This window comes from Papaver somniferum, chromosome 5 (assembly GCF_003573695.1).
Source record: "Papaver somniferum cultivar HN1 chromosome 5, ASM357369v1, whole genome shotgun sequence".
Classification (NCBI taxonomy): Eukaryota; Viridiplantae; Streptophyta; class Magnoliopsida; order Ranunculales; family Papaveraceae; genus Papaver; species Papaver somniferum.
In genome coordinates this window covers 7,652,313-7,679,079 of record NC_039362.1, presented here as the reverse complement: position 1 = coordinate 7,679,079, position 26,767 = coordinate 7,652,313, and the positions used below count along the sequence as shown (strand labels likewise).

General features: G+C 38.2%; 1 protein-coding gene and 1 pseudogene across 6 annotated transcripts; one reads left to right on the top strand and one right to left on the bottom strand.

The window, feature by feature from the left end:
- The first annotated feature begins 13,847 nt into the window (after positions 1-13,847).
- LOC113280954 (putative F-box protein At1g32420) lies at positions 13,848-17,578 on the top strand. 6 transcript variants are annotated; one of them, XR_003325859.1, is made up of 3 exons: positions 13,848-15,252; positions 16,288-16,561; positions 16,963-17,578. XR_003325859.1 is itself a non-coding variant. In XM_026529565.1 (1 exon), exon 1 carries the CDS (start codon positions 14,018-14,020, stop codon positions 15,125-15,127), a length of 1,110 nt encoding a protein of 369 aa, XP_026385350.1. In that variant the 5' UTR covers positions 13,848-14,017; the 3' UTR covers positions 15,128-15,427. The 6 variants fall into 6 exon arrangements, 1 of the variants encoding a protein (XP_026385350.1); XR_003325858.1 differs by having other exon boundaries at positions 16,951-17,578; XR_003325857.1 differs by having other exon boundaries at positions 16,394-17,578.
- A 139-nt stretch (positions 17,579-17,717) lies between these two features.
- Positions 17,718-26,767, bottom strand: part of LOC113278709 — a 53,831-nt pseudogene continuing 44,781 nt past the window's right edge.

Genomic DNA, 26,767 nt, shown 5'->3' with positions numbered 1-26,767 from the left:
TGGATGAATCCACGTACTGTAGGCCGCCAGACCAAAACCCTATTTGTTATCCCCCAATTTGACGTGATGGATGTCTCACGAATCGCGGAGTCTGTGTGACAGACGTGTATTTAGGTGCTCAGATTAGACAATGAGTCTAAGTTTTGTTGAATAGAGCATGTTTGACAAATGCTCAACGATTCATGAATGTTAATGTTGCTCGTCTGAGCAGATATTGTAAATTCAACGAGTTCTTGAATATTGATGAGTTACTGAATATATATGGATTATTCGAGCAACTGAGCAAGCATTGCTCGATTCGACGAAATATTGATAAATTACTGAATATTGATAGTTGGGTCAATATTCGAGCAACTGAGCAAGTATTGCTCAATTCGACGACTTACTGAATATTGAGAATTTGACGTGCAATTGAGCAAGTATTGCTCAATTAGACAAATTACTGATAAATTGATAATTTGACGTGCAATTGAGCAAGTATTGTTCGATTCGACAAATTTAACGAATGTTGATAATTTGACGTGTAATTGAGCGAGTGTTGCTCAATTCGACAAATCACTAACAATTTATTAAATATTGATAGCTGAATCAATATTTGAGCGACTGAGCAAAGTTTCTCAATTCGACGAAATATTTATTGGTGACGTGACCCAATAAAATATAAAAATATTGGTAGATTACCAGATATATATAATTAATCCCCGTGGATCTACATAAATTTATTTAGTGTTTGAACTTGCTCAGAATAAATATTTGCTGAGCTTTTGTTCGAAAACCCTAATTTTGATGAATTGCTCATTAGTTGACGAATTGCTGAAAATAGGTCATGAACAAAGGAGAACCGACCACATGAGACTATGGACGTCCATGTTATGCTCAATTGCTCGAGTGAGCGTGTACCAGGGTTCTCATTTGGAGAGTTGGTGAAGGAATGATGATTAAGTGTCGGATTCATCATTTATTGAAATATTGCTGGGTTCAGCATTAGGTGATAAAACCTAAGTATGAAAGATAAGAGACCAACCAAGAGGGCATGGGGCCGGATCTTGGTGATCACGGGACCAGCTGTTGGTCGTTTGAGCAAACCCCAGGTTGGTTGGAGAGAATTTGGGCCCAATATGAGCAATTGAGCAAATTAGGTCAGAATTATGAAAACGTGTGGGACCGGCTTTGTGCAAGCTCTAGAGATGACTCTAGTCGATCAAGAAGGCATGCACGTGTTGCCGTGGTGTCCGTGTCTCCTTACTGAGAGTTTCAGCATTTTCTGATGTGCGTTTGAGCAACATTGTGAATTTTCAGAAGAGTTTCATCTTGACTGAAATTATTGATTTTTGATGGAATGAGCATGTATGCTCAATTGATCAATATTTTGTAAATATTAAAATAAGAGTATATTAACATCCAAAATTGCCGTGAGAGGCTATGTGGTCGTGTGACCATGTTGGCTTTTGAATTTTCATGATTTGAGCAATATTCGAGAAGTTATGAAAAAATCATGATTTTTGCTCAAACCAAGGAGTTTCATGAATTTTAGGAAAGTAATAATTATAAAAGACTAGGGATTGCAGGGTGTGGGGCCGGCCACAGCTAGGGCATGGCCGGCCGGCTATGTTGCCCGGTCCCGCACTCCTTTCCCTATTTTATAATATTATTTTTGATGAATCCATGATGTTATGGAGAATCCATGGGTTTTTGCTGAAACGGAGGAGCTTCATGAGTTTAGGGAATAATAATTATAAAAAGGTAGGGATTGTGAGGTGTGGGGCCAGCCACGGCTTGGGCATGGCCGGCCGGCTATGTTGCCCGGTCCCGCACTCCTTTTCCTTTTTGATAATATTATTTCATGAATCCATGAAGTTATGGAGAATCCATGAATTTTGTTGAAACCCAGGAGTTTCATAAAATTGGGGAATGATTATTATAATAGGCTAAGGATTGTAAGGTGTGGGACCGACCACGGCTAGGGTATGGCCAGCCGGCCATGTTGCCCGGTCCCGCACACCTTTTCTTATTTTATAATATTATTATTTTTCATGAATCCATGAAGTTATGGATAATTCATAAATTTTGCAAAAACAAGGAAAGTTGCTAAAATCAAGGAGTTTTCATGAGTTCATGAAACAAAAATAGGGAAAAATAGTGGAGGGAGCATGGGGACCGGCCACGGCTAGGGCATGGCCGGCCGGCCGGTGGGCCCGTCCTTGGACGCTCCCTTATTATTTTATTAATATTTGTTGTTTTTCTCCTGTTTTTGTAGGATTCCTCATGTATTCATGTTTTTGGATGCTCGTTCGTGCATCCAGGTGCTCAATCGTGCATCATTGTCGAGTACACTTACACCATTTTTGTGGGGCTTACTCAGTGATGATTCAGATGCCCGGTTGTTGAGTATTTATTTCTAATCCATGAAATTCAGTGTAACATAATTCATGAAATGAGACAATAAAATAAGTAATTATTTATTATCAATTCATAGGATCAACTTTGGATTCGACCATGAATTCGGAATAATAAAATAGGTATTACCATTCCTTGGGATCGTGGATTCAACCATTAAATCAGAGTAATAAAATTATATATTACCATTTCATGAGATTAACAGTGAATTCGATCATGAAATCGAAGTAATGAGATAAATTGTTGTTGCCATTTCATGAGATCAAGTCGTTGATTCGATCATGGAATCAGAGCAACTGCTATTGCCATTCCATGGGATCAGGCCGTGGATTCGACCATGGAATAGGAGCAATTGTTATTGCCATTCTATGGGATCAGGCCGTGGATTCGACCATGGAATAGGAGCAATTTTTATTTCCATTCTATGAGATCAGGTCGTGGATTCAACCATGGAATAGGAGCAATAATAGATTATTCTAGGAATTCAATGGTGAATGTCACAGCAGAATTAATCTATGTGCATAGTCAGGAGACGGCTAATCCTAAGGGTGCTCCCAGACACTACGGAGAACACCCGAGTCTATACACGTCTCTCTACATAGTCAGGATCAGTGAGTGTCACTGCTCTGAAGGCGTTGTTGCTCTCAATCTGACGAAGAACTGCCCAAATCGTTCTTCTATATAGAGGTGAGTCGCTCTCATGTAGTCAGGGAACAGTGAGTGTCACCGACGTCCTGAATGCGTTGCTGCTCTCAATCTACGGAGAACCGCCCAATTCTATTATTCTACGTAGAGGTCACAATGAAATGCCAGGGATCGAGCACTCAGCTAGTGGAGGCTTTTCGAAAGACATATTCATCGTGGCTTCGTAAAATATGAATCGTCGCATGCCTGAAGCCGTATCAGAAACATGCAGTATCATGATTTTATGGTTTTGACCTTTGTTGAAAATCCACCATCAACACATTGGCATGACTCTATGCCATGGCTACGCTACTATCATGTCATTAGCATGTGGCTGACGTCACTTAGCTATACAACAATATGTGGCCATAATTAATGGCCATCCTTCTTCATGAGATGCAATCTCAGCCATCCAAGTTTGCCACCAAACTGATGGTGTGGCAACTCTTAGGCGATCAACCACCTAAACCCAGCGACCATGGCTACGCCAGGCGCCACTTGCACCATCGTGCCACTGTCATGCACAAGTCATGCCGCAATGTCACTACGCCATTGTCAGGCGCCAACACAAGGTATCCACAATCAACGGCTACCCTTATTCATAAGATGCGATCTCGGCCATCGAAGTTTTCCACCAAACCGGTAAGCTCGCGAAAATTTTTAGGCGACTAGCCAAATCGAGCCTAGCATCACATACTATTTTCCTGCGGCAAGCATCTCAATTTTAACTTGCCACACGTGGCAAAGTGCTACATGTTTTCCATGAAAACACTCGAGACATCAAAATATGTCATAAACTGGGGGATGCTCATCAGGGTATTGGTCTGGCGGTTTACAACGTGCGACGTGCAATGTGCCAGTTACAAAAAAGTGTCATGAAGTGGGATAATTAGTGGTGGTGAAAAGTAACGGTGTAAACAATCCATTTCCTTCATCATGGAAGCGTAATGGCTGGCGGTTACACGAATTCACTTCCCTCATTATGGAAGCATAACGTCTGACAGTTACACGTTACTCTTTTCTTCCACCACTCAATCGTTTCCACTTCCTACGAGACCAGGGTACGTTTCACTATGACTTGTATAAATAGGTCTCACCTATTTCCACCAAAGGATTTTTGGTCGGCAACAACAGAGTATTTAGAAATCACCTGGTAGCTTTTCATTCGGCTCGCCAGTTCTACTTTCAGATACAAGTCATAAACAACCACACCTTCAGAATCAACTATTCTTGTCTCAACACTCTCTTTGCTTCCCTCCCTAAGACCAACCCCTTTTCTTCACTTTGTGACCGAAACAAACCTGAAACGACCATTTCTTGGTTTAGGACAGGATTGTACAAATTGATCTCTCGAATCAAAAGTACTCTCGTGTAGTACATTATTTAAGGTTTAGATTCTTTTCTCACCCACACACCCAAAAATACCAAAATCAGCAGAAACGGTTTTCACCCACAAACAGTGGGCAAGAAGCCTGGATTTAGATAAAATCTGCATCTACAGTGATGCCAAAAATCTTGTTTCTTATTTATGAAATAAAGCTAACCAGGCTAGCTGGTTTAGTAGTTCTATCTTAGATGATACACTTTTTATTATGAACAATTTCTCTTTTCATGAAGTTAGACATATCAGTAGAAATTATGTCTTTTTATCATTAGATGATTCTGCTGCCAAACATTGTAGGCGGTTCAGAAGTTCTGAAGAATGGAAGGATATTGTGCCTCCATTCATAGTTCACTTGTAAACTTCTTTTTTGCTTAATCTACTTAATTTTTCTAGCAAAAAAAAAAAAATACTATAATGATTAAGCGGCATCCCCTGAAAATTTTTATACTTTTTTTTGATGAAACCCACTTTTGTTTTCTTATACCAAATGTAGTTTTTTTTTTCTTTTTTTGTTAATGCAAAAACATGAATTTTATTAACTAGTGACGGAAACAAAATCCTAGGATAAAGCTTGATTTACAAATTCAGAGGTAATCAAGTCATTCTAATGAGTTATACAAGTACTTTTTTTTCTTCTTCTTGTGAATAAGATTTTATTAAAGAAACTAAATAAGGTCGACATCCAAATTATATCACGAGTAGAGCCATCAAATATACAAAGATGGGTATCTCTTCTCCTGATACTAGATTTATCTACTAACAATTTTGAGTAATACATGAAGGGGTAATAACATCCCAATCTAAAATACCAGAGTTTATTTAGCTTCCTTCGCTAATGTGTTTGCCACTTCATTACCCGTTGAAATGATGAGGATACCCAAATACACCACGTTTTCCCGTTTCAACCTATAAGTCTTATACCTTGTGTGATCGTCTATGGAAAAAGTCGAGACAATATGACAACAAGATATTTAATTGATAATAGTTCCGGTGATAAACCGATTGACTATTAGGATTAATACCAAGTAATTAGGATTAACGTACAAGTATTATTTACTTATTATAATAAGACAATTATAATGCGGAATACAATTAAATAACACAACAAGATTTTGTTAACTAGAAAAACTACAATCTTGTAGAAAAATCCCGGGACTTAATCCATTTTTGAATATCTCAGAATTAAGACGTCATACAAAGAACAAAAGCCAACTTCGTATAGTTGAGACCAAGTAAACTACCCCCAGTTACTTAGTCCCCTCAGTCCTCTGCGTCTTCGACCTTTTGGTCACGCACGTGAATCTCAAGATATAAATCACTATCTTGATTTGCTTTACCCAGGACTATAAATCACTATCTCAAGAAAGAATTGAATTAAGAAAAAGAGATATAACTCTTTGATATGTTTTATTAAGATTGAGTCTAGTTGATTCTCTTGAAAGTATGTTGGAGTTTGTCCATACAGATTTCTAAGCAAAATATTGGGTGTGGTTGTTAGACCCCCGCTTTTTGAATTGGTATCACAACAGGCAAACATGTTCAAGACCTTACAAGTCTGTGTTTGTAGCGATCTGACTCTATGGACAAAGGTGCTATCTCTATTAAAGTACCACCGGTCTTCGATGGCTCTAATTACTATGGTGGAAAATTGTTATGCGAGCTTTCCTTCAAGCAAGTGATTTTTAATGTATATGTTGTTAATGGCTATGATGCTTCCTTTGTGGCAGTAGGAAACGTAAAAGTTCCCAAGAATATTGGTGAATATAGTCCTGTCGAGATACTTGCTGCAAAGCAAAATTCCGACGGTTTGAATGCCACCATACATGCCATTACCCCAAATCTTCAGCACCATATGTCAAATTGCACTAAGTCTAAAGAATCTTGGGATATCTTAGAAACCGTATTCGAAGGTAATACCAGTGAAAAGGAAGCTAGGCTTCAAAACCTTAATTCCGATTGGGAAAACCTTCATATAGAAGATGAAGAAACATTTGATGAGTTTAATCACAAAGTGTCGGAAATTGTTAATGCATCTTTTGCATTGGGTAAGACTATTCCTAAAAAGGACATTGTGACGAAAATTCTCATATCACTGCCATCCAGATACGATTCTAAGAAACATGCCATCTTTGAAGGAAATAACCTAGATAATCTCTCCAGAAATACGTTGGTTGGGAAGCTTAAGATCTTTGATCATGAGCATTCATCCAAATCTAAGGATGTTGCGTTCAAATCACTAAAGGACACTAAGTTACTTGATAAAAGTAAAAAGGTGTATATCTCTGAAGACGATCACTCTGAGACTGATTCATCAGATGAAGATCTTGACAAATCGGTCTCGATAATCACAAGACAGTTTAGGGATCTTCTGTTGAAGAGAAGTAAACGGTTCTCCAGAGATAATCCTAAAGCATCAGTCAAACCTCATAATCGTGTTCCTCCTAAAAATAGGGATATTGATTAAACTGATGACGAGGATATGCCTCGGTGCTTTATGTGTAAAGGATTCGGTCATTTTGCAAACAAGTGCCCAAATCGTAGAAAATACACTAGGAACAAAGGTCTTGCTGCAACTCTTGATGAAATGTCTGACAGCTATGATTCTAATGAAGACAAGAAATCAAGTGTTGCACTTCTTGGTGAAAATATTGATTTTGATAATTGTAGTAATACATACATCAATCTTGATATTCTTTCAGAAGAAAACCCAACTAATCTGGAAGAAAAAATTGACCCATTCTTTGGAAACTCTATATGTAATGTTTCAGGTTCGACCATGTGTCTAGCTGCTTGCACATCTCAGAAGCCTGACTTTTATTCAAGTTTGACGTGTTCATATTGTTCTCTAAAGGGTCATGAACTTTAAAAGTGTTAGAAGTACAAACACCAATTGAGGCACGTCAACAAACTTCAACGAAGAGCAAATCAATTAACAAATAAGCTTAAACTTGCTCAGAAGACCGCTGAGGTATATAACATTTTATCTTCGTCTAAGAAGTTAGTTTCCAAGGATAGACCAAGGAAAATAGAGAAGAAAGTATGGTCAAGTCGTGTTGATAGATTTGTGTCTGTGGATTCCTCTCAAGAGGAAAATGGTGGACAAATTGTTGTTCACCGCAACACAACTTGATTGTGTTGATATGGAAATATTGTCTCATGTGCATGATCAAAAGAGACAAGATTATGTACCTCTCATACTTTAGGAAAAGGTTGTTCTCTTCTTTTATTAGTTTTGTTTGTTTGGAATCCCTGTCTATAAATTAAGGAGGGTTATTCTCGAAAATTCTACTCTCTTTAGAGTTCAGAATTGTGCGTGCACGAACCTGTTAAAGGTTAACCCAACATTCCTTTTTTCCTTCCTTGAAACTTCCTTTTATCTCAAGACCACTTGTTGAGATTGTGATTTCCTCTCACAAACCCATACGCCTATGGATGCTCCAAGTACCATGTCTTCTGATGGAAAGGATGTTAATATGATTGTTAAGCCATCAATCATGAAGGAAAAAGAGAAATCTCCGTTAGCTCCTACATTGAAAAGAAAAAGAAGGAATGTGAGGAAGCCTAGAGTTGTTCCTTCAAATTCTCAGAAGTTTTCTGATGTTCTTGAAGTGTTGAAGGAGATGCAAAAGGAGATTCATCAAATGAAGGCTTTTGTGTTTAAGACTCATGAGATTCAGAAGGAACTGGTTCGACATCAATCAAGAAGGTTTATTGATATTAACTCCTATCTTCATGAACCTTATGTCCCAATGGCTGTTGATGACAAGGAGTTTGGGGACGATAAAGAATTCTTCAAAGGTCTCAACGTCTAGTAAATCTTCTATTTTCTTGTTTAAGAAGAATAACTAGAGTTTAGAATAGCCATTATTGTGATTGCACATAGCTAAGTCCAACATTTTCATCTTCATGTTTTTAGATTTATTGGTTTAAATTCTAAATTTGTTTGGAAGATGATCTTTGCAGTATTAATCTTTATGGTTTTATATATTGCAATTTGTTATGGGATATGTGTGTTTCCGTCCGTGAACTTGAATGTCCCATACCCTGTCAAAAGTTAAGTCCTTCATATGTCGATATGCATGTGTTGATAAAAGAAGGAATAGACTTTTGGAAAATACAAAAGTTAAGCCTATTATGTCAATTATTGATGGAAGATAGGTTAAAATCTTTTGTTTTCAAGGATTATGTCTATTGTATGTCATTGTGCAAATGGTGATGGAAAATAGAATGAATCCTTGATTATTCCACGGTATTAGGTCGATCTACGATCCACAAGTTTTGTGTACATACTGTGTTGTTCCATAAAGTGTCTTATGTTGATCTCAATCGACTGAGTTATTTGTAGCTTAGTTGTTGCTCCGTGAGGTACTTTATGTCGAGCATGTTCAATTAAATTAATCATTCTCGTTTGGTTATTTAGTTGTTGCTCCGTAAGTTCTCTTATGTCGAGCAGGACCAATTAAATTGATTACTTTTTGTAGTTAATTTGGTTGTGTATTCCAATTAGATTAATTATGGGTTCTCTTGTGATTAATCTAATTGATTAAATTAATCATGGGTTCTCTTGTGGTTAATTTAATTGATTATTTTGGATTCAAATTCATACTTGTATGTGATTTGTCATGTCCAAAGAAATCCTTCTTTTCTTTTGAAATTAAGGTCGCTCTTGTTGTTCTTTCGGGAATGACATTATATGGGGGAGAGTTCTTAATTGAACTTGTGCTTAATTGCCAAATATTTATGGGGAGTGCGGCTGTGGAATATTATAGGGGTTATCTTATATCTTTATAAACTCATTGATCAATGCATTTAGTTTCGGCTATATGATTGCATCTAAATAGATGATATGTTCTTTCTTTTGGTCATGAAATGTCTCTTTCAGAAATTTCATTAGGATCCCGTTTTCGTACCTTTGCCAATTTTATTGACAAAAGGGGGAGAATTAATATGTAGTTAACACTACAAATATATATGGTTTTCGGATCATTATGTAAGGGGGAGTGGTTTCCATGTGAGATGGAGTATTGACTAAGGGGGAGTGATATATATCACCATAGTATTATTGTCGAAGTTGTGATACAATTGAACTTTGATTCTATGACACTGTATAAATGATTGAGAACTCTTGTTTTCTCGTTGTTATAGCTACGGATTTTCAACAACGATGATGCTGAACTTACAACCTTTGGGATCATTGGAGTACTTGGAAGTGACAAAGATTTCGAGTAATGTTGAAGATTAGACATGTGGAATAGGAGCTACAAAAGTCATTTTTTTTTATTTTCTGTATTCCATATGTATTGATAGTTTTGTCACTAAAATTGACAAAGGGGGATATTGTTAGAGCATTGCTCGGTCGAACTCGCATGCGTTGCTATCTCAAGCATGTTTGTCAATGTTAGTGATCAAAACTATAAGTCTTGATTTCTAGTCTACTATAGCTAAGTCTCGGACTAGGATAAAAAGTGTAGTTGAGCTCAAGAACTCCATGGCGATCATCATACAAGACGAAGGACTACTCAAGGAACTGGTGGATCTTCATCGACTAAAAGGTATGTGGAGACTTGAACTTATCTATCACTCAAAAGTCGATCTACTCTATCTCTTATCTTGAGACAAAAAGTCGTTTTGCTACATAGACTTTGATTATACACATTTGCTATTTCGAGCCGAGTTTATCTCGTCTATCTATTTCTCGAAATATGTGTTGGTAAGCTTTCGCTTTGGCCAAGTTCATCTTTACCTAGTGACGAAAGTCATGTTATGTTTCAATCACTTTGAAAATTGCTCTGACAAAAAATGGTTTGTGAATAACAACTATATAACGTCCTCTGAGAATGTTTCAATGATTGAAATGAGAGTTTAGATTATATAACCAATGATGGATATAAGCATTGTGTGGTAACACATATATGTATAAGTCGTTTTCCTTGAACCGAAGTTTGCGATCTTTGTTGATCAAGAGAACCAGAATAGTGGCATGAGCTAAATCCGCGAACTCAGTCCGCGAACTGGCGGAAGTTCTCGACCCGAGAAAATATGTTGGAGTTTGAGAACTCTTTCCGGGAACTTAAGTCCGCGAACTAAATTTGCGACCTTAGGCTGGTTATATCTAAAGACGATTGTTTGTGAACTTATATACATTAACTAAGGAATGCAATTGCAAACCGTGGATATATAGTTCATGAACCGATTCAAGTGAATCAAATCGTTTTTGCTTCAATTGTGTCTTGTGTAGTACATAATATTTCCTTGCAATTGAACAACTCTTTAACTAGTTCATTTGAGTCATTTGAACTAGTTACGGTGAATAAGAATATGGTTGCTATGAAAGTGCTCATATGGCTAACTATTTGGTTAACTATTGTTGAACCAACAAATTTTCATGTTTGGGTACGGTTACATAAACCCAAAATAGTACATTTCATTTGTGCGTAACAAGCTAAGTTTTCGATCCAACGGTTGAAAGATATTAGCTTGAATTTAATCAGGTTTTCATCTAACAGTGAATATTGAATGCTTTGTTACTAAGCTAACATTGATTGCAAACCCTGATTTGAAAGACTATATAAGGGAGAACTCTAGCAACTGGGAAACCTAATCCCCACACCTCCTGTGTGATACTAGTTGTATTATCTAGAGTCGATGTTTCTCTTTTAAACTTTGGTTTCTTCTTAAAAACCAGGTTAACGACTTAAATACTTCATTGGGATTGTGAAGCCAGACTGATACTACTTTCTCGTACTTGTGTGATCTGATCTTGCTGATTCTATCGTTTTGAGTACAATCGAAACGATTGGCTTGAGATTTATATCTCCGATAGGCAAGATAGAAAAGTAGTCACAAACATCTTCGTCTCATCGTTTGTGAATCCACAATATCTTCTTTCGCCGGTCGATTAAGATTATTGCGAGGTGATTGATAATACTAGGCTGTTCTTAGGGAATATAAGTCCGGGTTATCAATTGGTTCCTGTTCACCTTGATTTATCAAAAGACGGAACAAAACTTGTAGGTTTATCTGTGGGAGACAGATTTATCTATGTAGACTTTTCTGCGTGATACAAATTTGTTTATTAAAGTCTTCGACTTTGGGTCGTAGCAACTCTTAGTTGTGGGTGAGATCAGCTAAGGGAATCAAGTGCGTAGAATCCTGCTGGGATCAGAGACGTAAGGAGCGCAACTGTACCTTGAATCAGTGTGAGATTGATTGGGGTTCAACTACAGTCCAGACCGAAGTTAGTTTGTAGTAGGCTAGTGTCTGTAGCGGCTTAATACAGTGTGGTGTTAAATCTGGACTAGGTCCTGGGATTTTTATGCATTTGCGGTTTCCTCGTTAACAAAATTCTGGTGTCTGTGTTATTTCTATTCCGCATTATATTTTGTTATATAATTGAAATATCACAGGTTGTGCGTTTGAGTCAATCAATTGGAAATCCGACCTTTGGTTGTTGATTGAAATTGATTGATCCTTGAACATTGGTCTTTGGTACCGTTCAAGTGATTTCTCTTGTATTCAATTAGACTCGCAGATTGCTATTTGCTTGAGAAAGAATTGAATCAAGAAAGAGAGAAATATAACTCTTTGATATGCTTTATTAAGATTGATTCTAGTTGATTCTCTTGAAAGTATATTGGAGTTTGTCCATACAGATTGCTAAGCGAAATATTGGATGTGGTTGTTAGACCCTCGCTTTTTCATTTAGGTTTCGAATCTGCATGAGATTCGTTCCCGTTATTTTCTCAGCTTGTTTCTTCAAGGGCCATAATAATTGATTTTGTTTCAATCTTTCCGAAGTAATGTCTCGTTACTAGGTTTTTCTTCCGGGCTAGTTTCAAGCCTACTCAATAAGTTAAAATAGGATCATTTTGGAGTAATTTAAAAGACCCCTTATCCGTTAATAGCTAATATGTTCCAAATTAATTAGTGTTAGTTAAGTCGATTAGTAGTTGTTTAATTATGTTAACTGTGAAATTCATTATTACTAGTTGATCATGAAAATATGAAAAAAAATTATAATTTTTTTATCAAGAACATCATAATAGAATAGGCGGATGATGGCACACGTATTTCGATTATGGGTTGATGTTCATCATTCACTAAAAGCACTAAGAATGGATAGACATTTTTTTAATATATAAGCGATTCCAACAATTAGAAGGTATGGATGTTCTTACAAAATGATTGCGCTATATTTCATAAGGAATTTTCTTTTTATGTTTTTCTTTTTTTTTTTTTGCCACAGTCCGAAGATATGTATATTCATGTTGTCGATTTGTGGAGGGTTCTCGTAGAATACTATATATATGTATCATTTTAATATACTGAATGAGTATGGGATCATACAGCATGATCCAATATTCGGTTTGGGAATGCATATGAAATCATACACATTCCGATATTGAATATGATCTGATAATCCGTTTGAGAACGCGCACGAGATCATATGCCTTGATATTGATCTGAGTGTGATTTCATTTTCCCCAAAATCATACAAGGAATCGACATATCCGCCCATTCTAAATTGAGGTTCTTTATTTTTGAAATCATAACCAGAATCGACGTATATAGAGATCTATATTGGCCAATTGCAACCTAAAAAACCTATAAAAATTTTGGGCATATTTTCTATAGATCGGTATAAATGTTCTCACCGAGTGGTTTGTGTTAATATTCTTCAACGATGGAAAATATCAAACCAGAATCAACCTATGTGTATGTTCATATCGACTAATTATTTAGAGTCGGTTAATGTGAACATTCATATTGGCCGATTCTGGCTAAATCCAGAAATCAAAATCTCTGAGAATACGAATTAATCAAAAATTAATTAAGGTTGTGCTTGATAGGAGTTAATTCCGTGGAATTAGCCATGTTTCCATGGAAATAACGTGTAATTCGTCGTTGATCATAAATCTATTTCCATATAGAATTGTAAAAAAAACACGTGATCTAAAATATGTTTTAAACTTAATTCCACGAAATTCCATGAAAAGTATTTCCTAGCTTTCTGAATGCTTTCATTTCTCTATTATCAATCATAGCCTAAATGAAATTGGCTGATCAAGAAGTGCCTAATAGTAAGAGTAATTTAGCGGTTTCACCTTTTTTTTTTAACACCCCTTGTCTCTTCATAATTTGGCAGGCCTCAAATAAACTTGCCAGGTTTTGCCTTGGCATCCTTGCCTGAAATAATTACCATGTTTTATTGTGATTTTAGAGACCCGCCGTGGTCCAATGCTCTTGACAACTAAATATCGGACAAGCTCTAAGAATCGGTCCCCGTGAAAATTGGTATAATTAGCGAAAGCTCCCAAATTACGCTCCTAGCCATAAATAACAAAATATGCCTTGCTGGATAAAAGGGACTGACCAGATGTCCCAAAACCCCTCTTTAACCAAATGACTCCAAAACTGAAACCCTAGATTCTTCTTCATCTTCTCTCTGTCTCTTCTCTAAATTTTTAAAAGCTTAGCTCACAGAATCCCTCCAAAATATGTATTGGTATTGATAATGAGAATTACTCGATCCTAACAATTCTGTTGTCTCCGATGGATGAAGATATAATAGTGTGTGAGATACTAAGCAGACTCCCTGTGAAGTCACTCATGCGGTTCAAATCTGTATGTAAACATTGGTGTTACTTAATCAAACGAGATCCATATTTCATTGATTTACACTTTTCTCGATCTAAATCACATCAATGTCTTTTCATCGTTGAGTTACAACAAAGTATTGGAGGAGTTGGAGGTGACATTATTTGCAGAGGACGTCGAGCGCAATTCGTGGCAGCTGAGTTGTCGCCGGGGGAACGAGGACGAGGTACAGTAACATCAACAATTCATACTATGAGTAAAACTGATTTGTTTAGTTACAGTACTATTGTTGGAATCGTAAACGGATTGATCTGTTTTGTTGATCGTAACAAACATGCTGTTTGCATATACAATATTAGCACGAGAGATCAAATTACACCTTGGATTAAATCAACTTTGTCGATGGAAGAGAAATTAATTGGTTTAGTTAGTGGTTCTTGTGTTTATAAATTTGGTTTCGATCCGGTCAGTAAGGATTATAAAGTGATAGGCAAGTGGAAAATTTTGGATGAATTTGAAATTTGGGGGGTCTTGACTGTTGGAGAAAATACATGGAGAAAGATTGATGAGGCACCGCCTTGTTATATTGGACCAAGTGCACCTTCTGTTTATGTGAATGGTTTTATCTATTGGTTCCCAAATAGGTATACTGGTGGTGATGGATTTATAGTGGCATTTGAAGTTGGATGTGAAAAGTTCAGAACGATTCAAGTCCCTACTTTCATCCTTCGTCAGCGCTCGGATTATGATGGTGATAAAGTTAATGTTCGTCTGTTAGAAGTGAATGGGAGTGTCGCTATATTACGTAGAATGACTGTTTGTGATATCAAGTTGTCGATATATGGACACATTGACAAAGAGAGTAGTACAGCTACCGATATAAATTCTGGTGATAAGAATTGGACTGAAAATAAAATCACATTGCCTGCAGTTTGTTGGGATCGAAATCGATTTCTTTGTTGTGATCCAATCAGCGGGACAGACCAAATAATCTTCGAAATCCACCAAAAGAACTCGGATGCACTTCCAGATTCGGTGTATTTATATTCTTATGAATTGAAGTAAGAATTTCAAGCCGATTAAAATCAGTGGGATCCCATCGTCAGTTCCTATTGATGACACCAAAACTAAACTCTGTAGATCATTCAGTGAAAGCCTTTATTCCTTTTCAGCCGCAGAAAAGAAGCAAGGTATATTTTAGTAAGATAACTTAATTTTGTTTATTGTTTGATATGCATTAGAAGGAAGCATTTGAACTGGCTCATTTTTAGAATGTTATTTAGGATCTATTATATTTTATTTTTTGACCTGTTATATTGATTTCTTACCGATTCTTGAAATAAAGAGCTTTTTTTGGTCTTTTCATCTATCCTTATTTTTGTCTTAGAGTTAGTTACATACTACAGAGTAAGTACACGATTTCTATAAAATATTGATGTATGCATACTTTGTATGTACATTATTCTTACAATTTAGAGAGGAGGACTCTCAAGGTGATGGAAATTCTGTTCCTCAGCTGGATTTGATCTGATATATTTTACCTTCTTACTTTGCAGAATCACATTTACTTTGAGGTTTTCATGTGGTTTATAGAACAACTATTCAATATATAGGCTTGATACTAGTATGTTTTATTACTTCTTCATTTCACAAAATTTGCTTATGAAAAACCAGTAATGTTGAAACTTATAGTTTAGAGGAAGGACTTACACAGACAAAGGGAACAAAGTAAAGTTGATGTGGTGAACTGATATGGATGAACAATGCTTAGTTTAAATGGTATAATTAAATCTGGAACCCTTGTGTTTATCACTCTACTGCTAGTAATATTTGGAAGATCAATAGAAATGTCTGTGCAACTGATTAGGACATAAAAAAGAGAGGTTTCAATGTTGCTACTAGATGCTACATGTGCAAAGAGGATCAAGATAACTTGTTCTTTGGCACTGCAAGTTTGGTCAACACTTATGGAATTGTTTAGGGGTATTTTTCCTTCTTAACTCCTTTATCTTTACATCCTTACTTTAAGTAGACATAAAAGCCATGTTGTTCAAAAATTATGGGTTATTAACAGTTTCTGCACTATGGTGGAGATTTGGTTTGTCAGGAACAGAATTCCTTTGGTTTGGAGTTTTAGAAAGATCAAAGAGGAGAATTCTTATGTGGAATTCTGTTTATGACATGCATAACTTGAATAACTTGAAGTTCTTTAATATTGGTTGTAGGCCTTTGAAGTCTGTCATAGTTATGGAGTGTTATTTCTTACTTCCCAAGAAGCATATTACCTTATTGTGCTGTGATGGAGCCTCTAGATGTAACCCAATCTTGCAGGGTACGGTTTATTGTTAGGAACCATTTGGAACATTTTGAAGGTGCTGAATCTGGGAGGTCCTGGGGTAGCTACCAACTATATTGCTGAAATTGTGATGGGCAGTCACTCATCAGAGGTGGAGAATCATTATTCATTCTGATTTAAAGGCTATTCTCTATGCTTTCATGGTAAGGAAACTTCCTTGGATGTTTTGGTCTAGGTAGCACAAGGTTTGTTCCTGTCTGCATTCTATTCACTTTAAACATGCTTTTCGTGAGCTTCTTGGCAGATTACCTTTTGCATTACAATTCAAGGCCTGGCTTTTAACAATGGCTTGAATACCCTTTTTTTTAAAGCAACTTGAATATCCTGACATCCCCTATATCAGATTTTGTTGATTTGTAGTGGCTCTTTTCTGGGATTTTGTGTTTGTTTAGGTTTTTGGTTCTCTGTCGGCCTTAAGGATCTCATTGGACTTGTCCATCTGTTTGTTCCTTTTCTTTTGTATCAGTTAATTTAATATAACATGAGCATCTGTAGTTCTATGTAACCCGTTTAAGTGGAATCAACTGTACAGTATACCTTGCAGAAAATCAGCAGATGAATTGTAGCAAGAAGTACGTGTACAGAGAAATTGTAAAGCTGCAAGCCTGTCATCAGTTTTGTATCTGTATTCTCTAGTATGCAAGTTGACGTCTAGACTTCGACAATTGTCAGGAATCATTTGTCTGAACTCTCGGAAGTAGACATACTCTCTGCGATTGGAAAACCAGGAAAACTAGTCATTGCAAGCTATTCCAGTCTCCTCACTTTGTGGTTAGGTTCCATAATGTATTTTCTGTTGGTCACTCTTCTTTTCCTTCAGCATGAATGGTGTCTGTGAATAACGACCCATCTACTTGAATTTTGAACAAGAGATGAGGAAAATAATTGCACTGATGGCAAGCCAAGCTTCAAGGGTTTGCGAACAAGAGAGTCCTGCCAGCAACTTGAACTAACATTACAACATTGTTGGTCTCACTGTCTCGGTACTGAAAGCAGCAGCTGTTAGTGTTGTTGGTATAATCCAGCAGTCACAAACCAATTGTGTGTGCGTATCAACCCTCAACGTCGGCACATAATATTTTTGATCACTATGGATTATCAAATTAAGGTTTAAATACAGGTCATAGGATAAAACACGATGGAGCCGGCCTTGTAGTAATCTCACCCTTGGGCTTAACAGAATAACTGTACAATTCGATTATTTGGAGTAGCTGAATACATAACGGAAATACACTATATATGACGGAGAACGGCAAAGGGATTGCATATAGCCGCTACATGAGCAATATTTCCTGTTGTCAGCTCAATTGCTCTCCATTTTATTCCATATAATAAAGCACGTAGATACATGCAGAGTTCATCCAGGAATATCTGTCATGATTTTTTATGATTCGTAATGGTTTAGTAGTTCTCTGGCAATCTTTCCATTTTCTCTTTTTGGGAAGAATCCACCGGGAATATGTTCGCTCCCAGTTGCATATACAATCCTTAAAACTTCACGCGGTGTTCGAGCGTAAGATAGGGAATTATAGTCAGCCGACAACACGTTGCTGGTTGTTCGATTCTCTGCTCCCAAGTATGGAGGCACACGGATACCTTCATCTTTAATGCCGCACATCCCTAATGCATTGCTCAGCACTGAGATACGCTCTGTAAATTTGGCGACAGTGTGATCATATGGGTACACTTTATAATCTGCCCTCTCGTACAGATACTTCCTTATGACAGCGTCCTGCCCTGCTGCTACTCCTAATAAACCTGCTAACAACTGCAGCACACACCAATATGCACAACTTATTACATAAAAACTAACATTCAAATATGAACGACAATGAACTGGACAAACTGTGCTACCTCCGTCTCAAAAATAAATAAATGATACTTTCACTTTTTCCAATTTATCCTATTTTTAGGCAAAAGTAGAAAAGATGAAAGTGTCATTTTTTCTGAAACGGAGGGAGTGTATAATGGTATAACTAGAGTTTGTACCCTTTTGGTTTTCCATCCCTTGATGAATGGATTCGCACCAACGTAAGTGTTAATTCCATAGTATGGAATCACGTATGCAGCCAACATGAAATTCAAGCTGTTTGCATATGGATCAAATGGAGGATCCAGAGGATATCCAAATGCATTGTTCATTATTTAGCAAAAATACTAGGACTGAGATCCACCAACGGCCTTGGAAATCCACCAACTGTCGTCTTAATAGCCCTAATAATATTAACAATGAACATAGTTACGCATTTACTAAGGAGAAGAAGAAAAATGGAGGAAAGCTACAAAAATCTACCTTATATGTCCAACTTGTTGATATCCAAACTCCTCGATAATACGGCTAACAAGTTCATCAAGATTAGCTTTCTGTGCTCCAATCGGCGGTGGTCCACCCATTACCAATTCCGGAGCGGCTTTATCAAGACCACAACCCAGTGCGCCATACAAGTAAAACTCAGCTAGTAAGTATTCGAGATTCAAAGAAAACTGCAGCAGATGGACGTCGTCGGGGTAAATTGCAACCACATCCGGAGGATTAGTTGGTCCACAGATAGGTTCTACTGTTAAAGGAAAACCTACGGAGTGCATGACTGAAAACATGAGCATGAACAATGCTGAGAGAAAGAAATTAGAAAGTGAAGTATCCATATTTTTAAGAAGGAAGTGAGGATGCTAAGATAATTTTTCTTCCTTGGAGTACTCAAATTTATAGTGATTGAAGATCTTAAAACTTGTATTTGGTCGTTGATCTGTATTAATTTAAAAGCCATTACTGTACAAATCTATATAAGTTGATAATGAACCATTTAAAGGTTATTCATCTATCATAAAAGATTGTTACTTACAAGAATCGTTCACTTCGTTTGACAAATTTTTCATATTCTGATGCCAAGGAGAATAGTCACGTGCCAATTGTTTTGATAACTTGGGTGTCCCGACTTATCCGGTGTGAGTTGGGGGTACAAAAAATACAAAATTATTATCAGGGGTAAAAGTGGAAAAGAAGTTGCTAGCCCAAATCTTTTTTTTCCTCCTTATATGACAAAGTGTTACACCCGCAAATGTACCTTGCAAGTTTTGGCTTGAATGTGACCTGACAGTATGGTGGTTCAGTGAAAACTATCCACCCATTTATACTTCAGTCTTATACGTTTGCACCAAAATAAACAACAAAACTCCTATCAAGAAGGCAACGAATGACTTACTTGATTTTATGTTTACTTTTGATTGTAGCCCATACTACAAACAAGAGTCAGTGTTATGATTTCCCTTCACAGAAAGGGGAGTATTTACGAATCACAAGAACACAGACAAGCTTTAAGCCAACGAAATCCTTTTGATTAAGGAAGATTACAAAAATCTTGCCCAACCAATGGACTCACATGCTTATTGCCTAAATAAGCTTAAACTCACTCTACTGCAATGTTGATGTCTCTAATACTTGAAAACTTCCTATCACAAAGGGTCGCGTTTGGCAACGCTTCTGCTGCGAATGCCTTGTCCAAGCCTTTGCTAATGCTTGGACCAATACCTAAGTCATCATATGGCTTATATAGCATCTATAATTCATTCCTTGAACTGGGATTTCTTTGGATTACGGATATGCAACACTGTCACATAATGCTACATATGTCAAATACCTTTTCTTGTACCATAACATATGGAATGATGGTCCCACTCCCTTTAAATATTTTGGGGATTGGATAAAACATTCAGAATGTAAACCTCTTATTATGGATTGCTGGAGTAATCCAACACACAGGTCAAATGCTTTCACTCTTGTCACACAATTTAGAAGAGTAAATCATACACTTCGGTCATGGAAAAAAAATGCATTTTAACCATAAGCACAAATATAAAAAACACTAAGAAAATGTTAAAACAAACAAATAAAATGCCTAATTATCCAAATAAACTTGTAGATTTGGCGAGATGGAACTCTGAACTAAAACAATGGTATATAATTAAGGAAACTTTTTGGAAAGATAAAAGTAGATATCAAAATCTTGCGTTAGTGATACGTATGATCTCTATACCTTGGTAGATATTACTATAAAGGCGGAATTCAGAATAATAATAGACGAGAAACTTAGAAAACAGAACACAATTAGTGATTCGAAGAAATATATCTTCTCTAGATTATGAACAAGAAAACGATTTACAATTCTCTCTTTGTTACGCTCACAATCTCTCTAAATAGTAGTTAACTCTAAACTGTTTGCTAAGCTTGCTTTTACAATAATTAATTGTCTCACAAACGTCTCTAGGTTTTATGTGTCCTTAGTTGTTAGTCAAAGCTCTCTATTTATATACTTTTGTCGTACTTAGCCGACTAGGTCTTCTATTAGGAATATATTTCCTAAACTAAGAGTATTGCCTAAAACAAAACTCCTTCCTAACTAGGAATTCTGCCTAAACAAGGATTCCTGCCCTCAATCCGTTTTGATGATCACTAGTCCTCGAAGAGAGGAAGATACACATGTATCATGCGCCCCCCTTCAAGTACTTGAACTCCTGTGAAAGTTATATTTGAAGGTTAGGGAACTCGTGATTTCCTTTCACCCTGTTGAACCATCTCTTCTTTCCGGGAACTTGACTTTGACATCTATTCAGGGAAGTTTTATTCTCTTCCTGGCGTGTCTCTGTCGCTCTCCGCTCCATAATGCAATCTTCTTCGAGTGATTCTTCTATATCAAACCACAATTCTTCCGCATGTGGCAAGATCATATTTTCATCTCCATCATCATATAGTAATGGTGGTTCAAACATCTTCAACCTTCCTAGGTCTTCTTCTTGTTGTTTGGTTATGTATTCCAAACTAGCTGTACTCGGATTCTCGTCAATAGAAAGGATCACAAGGAGAATGAACTTTGTACTAGAATTCACCAACCATTTAGCCTGAGTTGATGTAGTTAAGCTTGCTCCCTCAAGAGCAGAGTCAATATCTCGTATTACAAAAGCTTTCCCATCTTTGGTAAAGGTACACTTCAGCTCCCTCCTATGTAAAACCGCATCTCGATCCCACAAGTAAGGACTACCAAGTACAACTTGACAAACATCTAATGGAACCACGTCGCATGTGACCTCGTCAATGTATGACTCATCAAAAGAAAACTTGAACGTGCATTGTTCTGCAACATGTAGCCCACCTTCCTTTTGAATCCAACCTAAAGGATAGGGTATCGGATGTTTGAAAGTCTTCAAACCCAACTTCTATACCAAAGAATGTGAAAGTAAATTCTTCTGACTTCCTGGGTCAGTAACAACATCTATTAGTGTTGTCTTAACCTGCATCTTAACTGTGAAGAGTCGTTCCCTAGGATCGTCTTGTATAAGTTCTTCTATGCCTCCTACGTTTAGAGAGAGATTTTGATTAGGTTCTGTTAGTCCTTGGACTTATTTTGGAGCTTGTGCGACTAGTATTTCCATAATGGCTTCTTTCTTCTGCAACCCTTTTGGTTTTAGATTAGGATACTTCATCCAACACTTGTCGACAATATGTCATGTTTGTTTGCAATGAGTAAAAATCAAACCTTCTATGTCTTTAGACTTCCTATCCTGTTTGCTCCTTTCATCTCCTTTAGCGACGAAACCTCCAGGCTTCCCCTTGGTGTTTCCCTCAACATCAGTTTTCTTAAGCCTGCCTTTGATGGCATTAGCTTTTATGCCATCTTAACAATAACTAGTTCAAATGACTCAAATGAAACTAGTTAATGAGTTGTTCAATTGTAGAAAAATAATCGAAACAAAATCGGTTTGATTCACTTGAATCAATCATGAACATTATAGCCACGGTTTGCAAAGATTGCATTCCTTATGATTTAAATGTTTAAGTTCATGAACAGACCGATTTGATAAAATAACCAGCTGTTGATGGTGGTTTTTAGCTTAGGGTTAAAATCATAAAACCCTAGTCAAGACAGTGACGTCATAGGGTTCGAGCAATAATGTCTCCAATGAATGCATTTATTGTACCCTTTAATATGTCTGCGAGGAAACACCAGGGTACCTTTTTTTTAATGCTAATTAGGGTTTCGATAGACCAAACCCTAATTCCCGCACCACTGTGCCAATGGAAAACAACACCAGCCACAACTGTCGCGCCAAGGCTTGCCAATCATGCTAGACGCACCACTGTGCCAATGGAAAGCCGTGCCAGCCACACCTACCGCGCCAAGGCATGCCAACCATGCTAGTTGCTCCACTGTGCCAATGGAAAACCATGCCAGCCACAACTACCGCGCCAAGGCATGCCAACCATGCTAGCCGCACCCTTGTGCCAATGGAAAACCGTGCCAGCCACACCTACCGCGCCAAGGCATGAAAACCATGCTAGCCGCACCCCTGTGCCAGTGGAAAACCGTGCCAGCCACACCTACCGCGCCAAGGCATGCCAACTATGCTAGCCGCATCCCTGTTCCAACGGCAAACCATGCCAACCACACCTACCGCGCCAAGGCATGCCGATCATGCTAGCCACACCACTGTGCCAACGGAAAACCATGCCAACCACATATCTTCGCTAAAGCATTCCAACCATGCTTGCCGTCCCAACACACCATGCACAACGCTGGATACCAAAACGAAGGCGTGCGATAATCAACGGTCGCCCCTCAATCACAGGAGAAAATCCTAGCCGTCCAAGGTTACCAGACAACACATGGTAATCTTTGACCAAAAAACCTAGCTTGGTCACTCCAAACACTTGGCCCCACCATGCCAAGCCAAACCGCACCTTGCCTTGGTCCTGGCCATGCTAGTCGCACCATGTGCCAACGACATGCCAAACCCTTGGCCCCACCATGCCAAGCCAAACCGAACCTTGCCTTGGCCCTAGCCATGCTATCCGCACCATGTGCCAACAACATGCCAAACCCTTGGCCCCACCATGCCAAGCCAAACCGCACCTTGCCTTGGCCCTAGCCATGCTAGCCGCACCATGTGCCAACGGCATGCCAAACCCTTGGCCCCACCATGACAAGCCAAACCACACCTTGCCTTGGCCCTAGCCATGCTAGCCGCACCATGTGCCAACAACATGACAAACCCTTGGCCCCACCATTCCAAGCCAAACCGCACCTTCCTTGGCCCTAGCCATGCTAGCCGCACCATGTGCCAACGACATGCCAAACCCGTGGCCCCACCATGCCAAGCCAAACCGCACCTTTCCTTGGCCCTAACCATGCCACGCCAACCTAGCCGCGCCACCATGTTGGCCTTCCCTATGCGGCTACCCAAACAAAGGCATGCGACAATCAACGGTCGCCCTTCAATCTCAGGGCAAATACTAGCCATCCAAGGTTACCAGACACGCATGGTAACCTTTGGCCCGAAACCCTAAGGTTGGCCATGCCAAACCATGCCACGCCAACGGCATGCCAATCTAGCCGTGCCACCATGCTGGCCTTCCCTATGCGACTACCCAAACGAAGGCGTGCTACAATCAACGGTCGCCCTTCAATGCCAGGAGCAAATCCTAGCCATTCAAGGTTACCAGACAACGCATGGTAACCTTTGGCCCGAAACCCTAAGTTTGGCCACGCCAAACCATGCCATGCCAACGGCATGCCAACCTAGCCGCGCCACCATGCTGGCCTTCCCTATGCGGCCACCATAAAATGAAAGCGTACGGCGATCAATGGCTACCATTCCTCTTAAGATGCAAAATCTCGACCGTCGAAGGTCACCAAGCTAGCAAGTCTCCCAAGCTCGACTTGCCAGGCAACAACAACATGCTTCATGTTTTCCCCAAAAATATTTGAGACGTCAACATATATCACAAACTGGGGGATCATCTTTGGGTATTGATGTAATTTTAATTGTTGTAGTAAAGTGGTAGTAAAGATTCGTTCAACTCGGATATGTAAAGATTGATTTTAGATTTAAATAGAAGCAATAACAATTTTACGAGAGACTGGGACTTCGGATTCCACCATGAATCACATTCAATTGGTTCTTATAATAACTCATAACAATTCTAGATCTTTTATTGACTCTTTTCTTTGCCAAAAGTAGATTTTGTAAAAGATTAGTTGTAAATCACAAGCACGATGCATCAAAAGCTCTAAGTCTAATCATACACCATCAAACGAAATCACAAATAATTAGTAAAAATCATAAATCAATTGAATCAAGTGCAAAAAGTTATAAAGAATCAAATATAGTTACCAAACAATTGTGAATAAGGCTTCCTCCGTCATCCCAGTGTTGGGGTTTAGCTCTTCATGTCAAAAACACGATCAAAAGATTTATTCATGGCTCAAATGGTGTTTCTTATTGAACAAATATGGGAAATAGAAAGGAAGCAGCTCAACTGAAACGTTTATAATTGTTACAGATTGAGTGTTACAGTGGAAACAGAAAATATAAGACTACTGGGGAACGACAGTTGTATGTGTAGTTGATTCTGCAACAAATTTCTGCGACTGACACAGGACGTCCAATGTTCTTCGTCTCCTTCTTCTTCAGCAGCAGCAGAGAACTCCTATGCAACTCTTCTTTCTTCGATTCTGTGGCCTTTCACCGGCCCCTAACTCCCGATACTCCTCCTGGAACTCATACAACTCATATATATATATCCACAAAAGAAGATATTTAGAGAAATATTTCAATTATTTTCCTGTATTCTTCTCTGCAAGTCACGGCCTCTTCCCCCTTCCTTTTTTATCTTTATGCGGCTTCTGTTTTGTTGAAACTTCCTAAAGTAGATAAGAGTCGAAACGTAAGGTAATATTTCTTCTCCAGCTTCCCATGTACTGCCAAGTTTAAGCCACGATATCCCGGGAAAATTTCATCCCCTGTTTTGTCGAGAACTAACTATCCAGCCCATTCTAGTCGATAAAAACTGATTTACCAACCCTGTTTAGTTCATACGAGTCCAGCCGAACACAATCCTTCCATTTAATCTCCTTAGAACTCGTCAAAAATCGGAACCCAAATTATGCCGGTGAGTGAACTTGTTTTTCCGCCAAAAAGCATATTTTGAATTCTTGAAGATGACTGCCCCTTATCCATTCCCGGGGTGTGAATAACAAGTGACCGCCCCTTAGTAATTTAGGTGCCCCTTATCCAAATGAGGGGTCCTTTTAGTGATTTTCTCCCGCGAGCGCAAAAACCACTTTTCGAGCCAATTTCGCCGCAAAAGCTTATTTCTCCAGAAACACCTACAAAGACATAGAAAGCCATAATAAATACAAAATCGAGCACTAACAATATATACAACTGAGATTATATCAGACACAAAAATGTGTCTATCAAATACCCCCAAACTTATTGTTTGCTAGTCCTCGAGCAAACCTAAAATAGAATATAAAATCCTAACTCACTGTCGCAGGCATCGTCGACTGCATTTAGCGCATGCAATAAGCCTTTAAACCCCTAGGTGGCCCTAGTGGCCGATCTATAGTCTCGAGAGGGCTTACAAGAGATATACCCGCAAAACCTGTACTCCAGACCCTAACTATCTACGCAGAACCTTGGAAGGCACTAAAGAATCTCCTTGGTTGGCATACTTATTGACTACATGAGGAGGTACCCTGATGCGAAATTCCAATTGTTGTACACGAGTTTGCACTCAAGCATACTAAAATTCATATATAAGTTACAGAGCTCTACTCAGATAGTCGCACTATGGACATCAATATCCGGAGTCAACAAATCACATGGATAAATTAAGAGATGGATATAGAAAAACATAGATGGTTTTGATGTTGACTAAGGTGAATGGTGTTTCTCATATCTGTCTGAAGGCCACTGCCAAAATGAACCTATCCTAATGGACTGAGATACCGGTCTGACTAATATCAATACAACTGGCATATACATGGGAACCAGTGATCGATATTCCTAATTCTAGATCAACTCAACTGGCATATACAAGGGCACCAGTGGTTGATTTTATTGAACAATTTATTCCGTTTGGTCTGATGGTCTGGTCTCAATTTTTTTTTTACTTTTTTTTTTTCACTTTTTTTCCATGGTATCTCAATCACTCTATTTCACCCTAGTAGTGGTAACAACTTGAATCGTGAGCCTCACCTAATCACTTAGAGAAACATATTTTAAAAAGAAAACAAAATAAAATAGAAGTGAAAAGGACTCAACGAGATATGACGAAACTACCATGTTATTTCTAACACCTGAGCTCTGTGCTTTTATGAATAGACTCTTTAGATATTTCCATCTAATCAGATTGGTTCCTCAACTCCTACAACCAAAATGTTTCCATCCACTTAGATTGGTTAGTGCCATCCTTAATAAGCATAAATTTCTAGGATCTGGAGTTTAAAAATGCAACTAAAAAGTTTCTCCCATACCCCCAAACTTAAATCTAACATTGTCCTCAATGTTCT

Coding starts and splice junctions, on each gene's coding strand:
- LOC113280954 (XM_026529565.1), top strand. CDS start 14,018: ATGGATGAAGATATAATAGTGTGTGAGATACTAAGCAGACTCCCTGTG.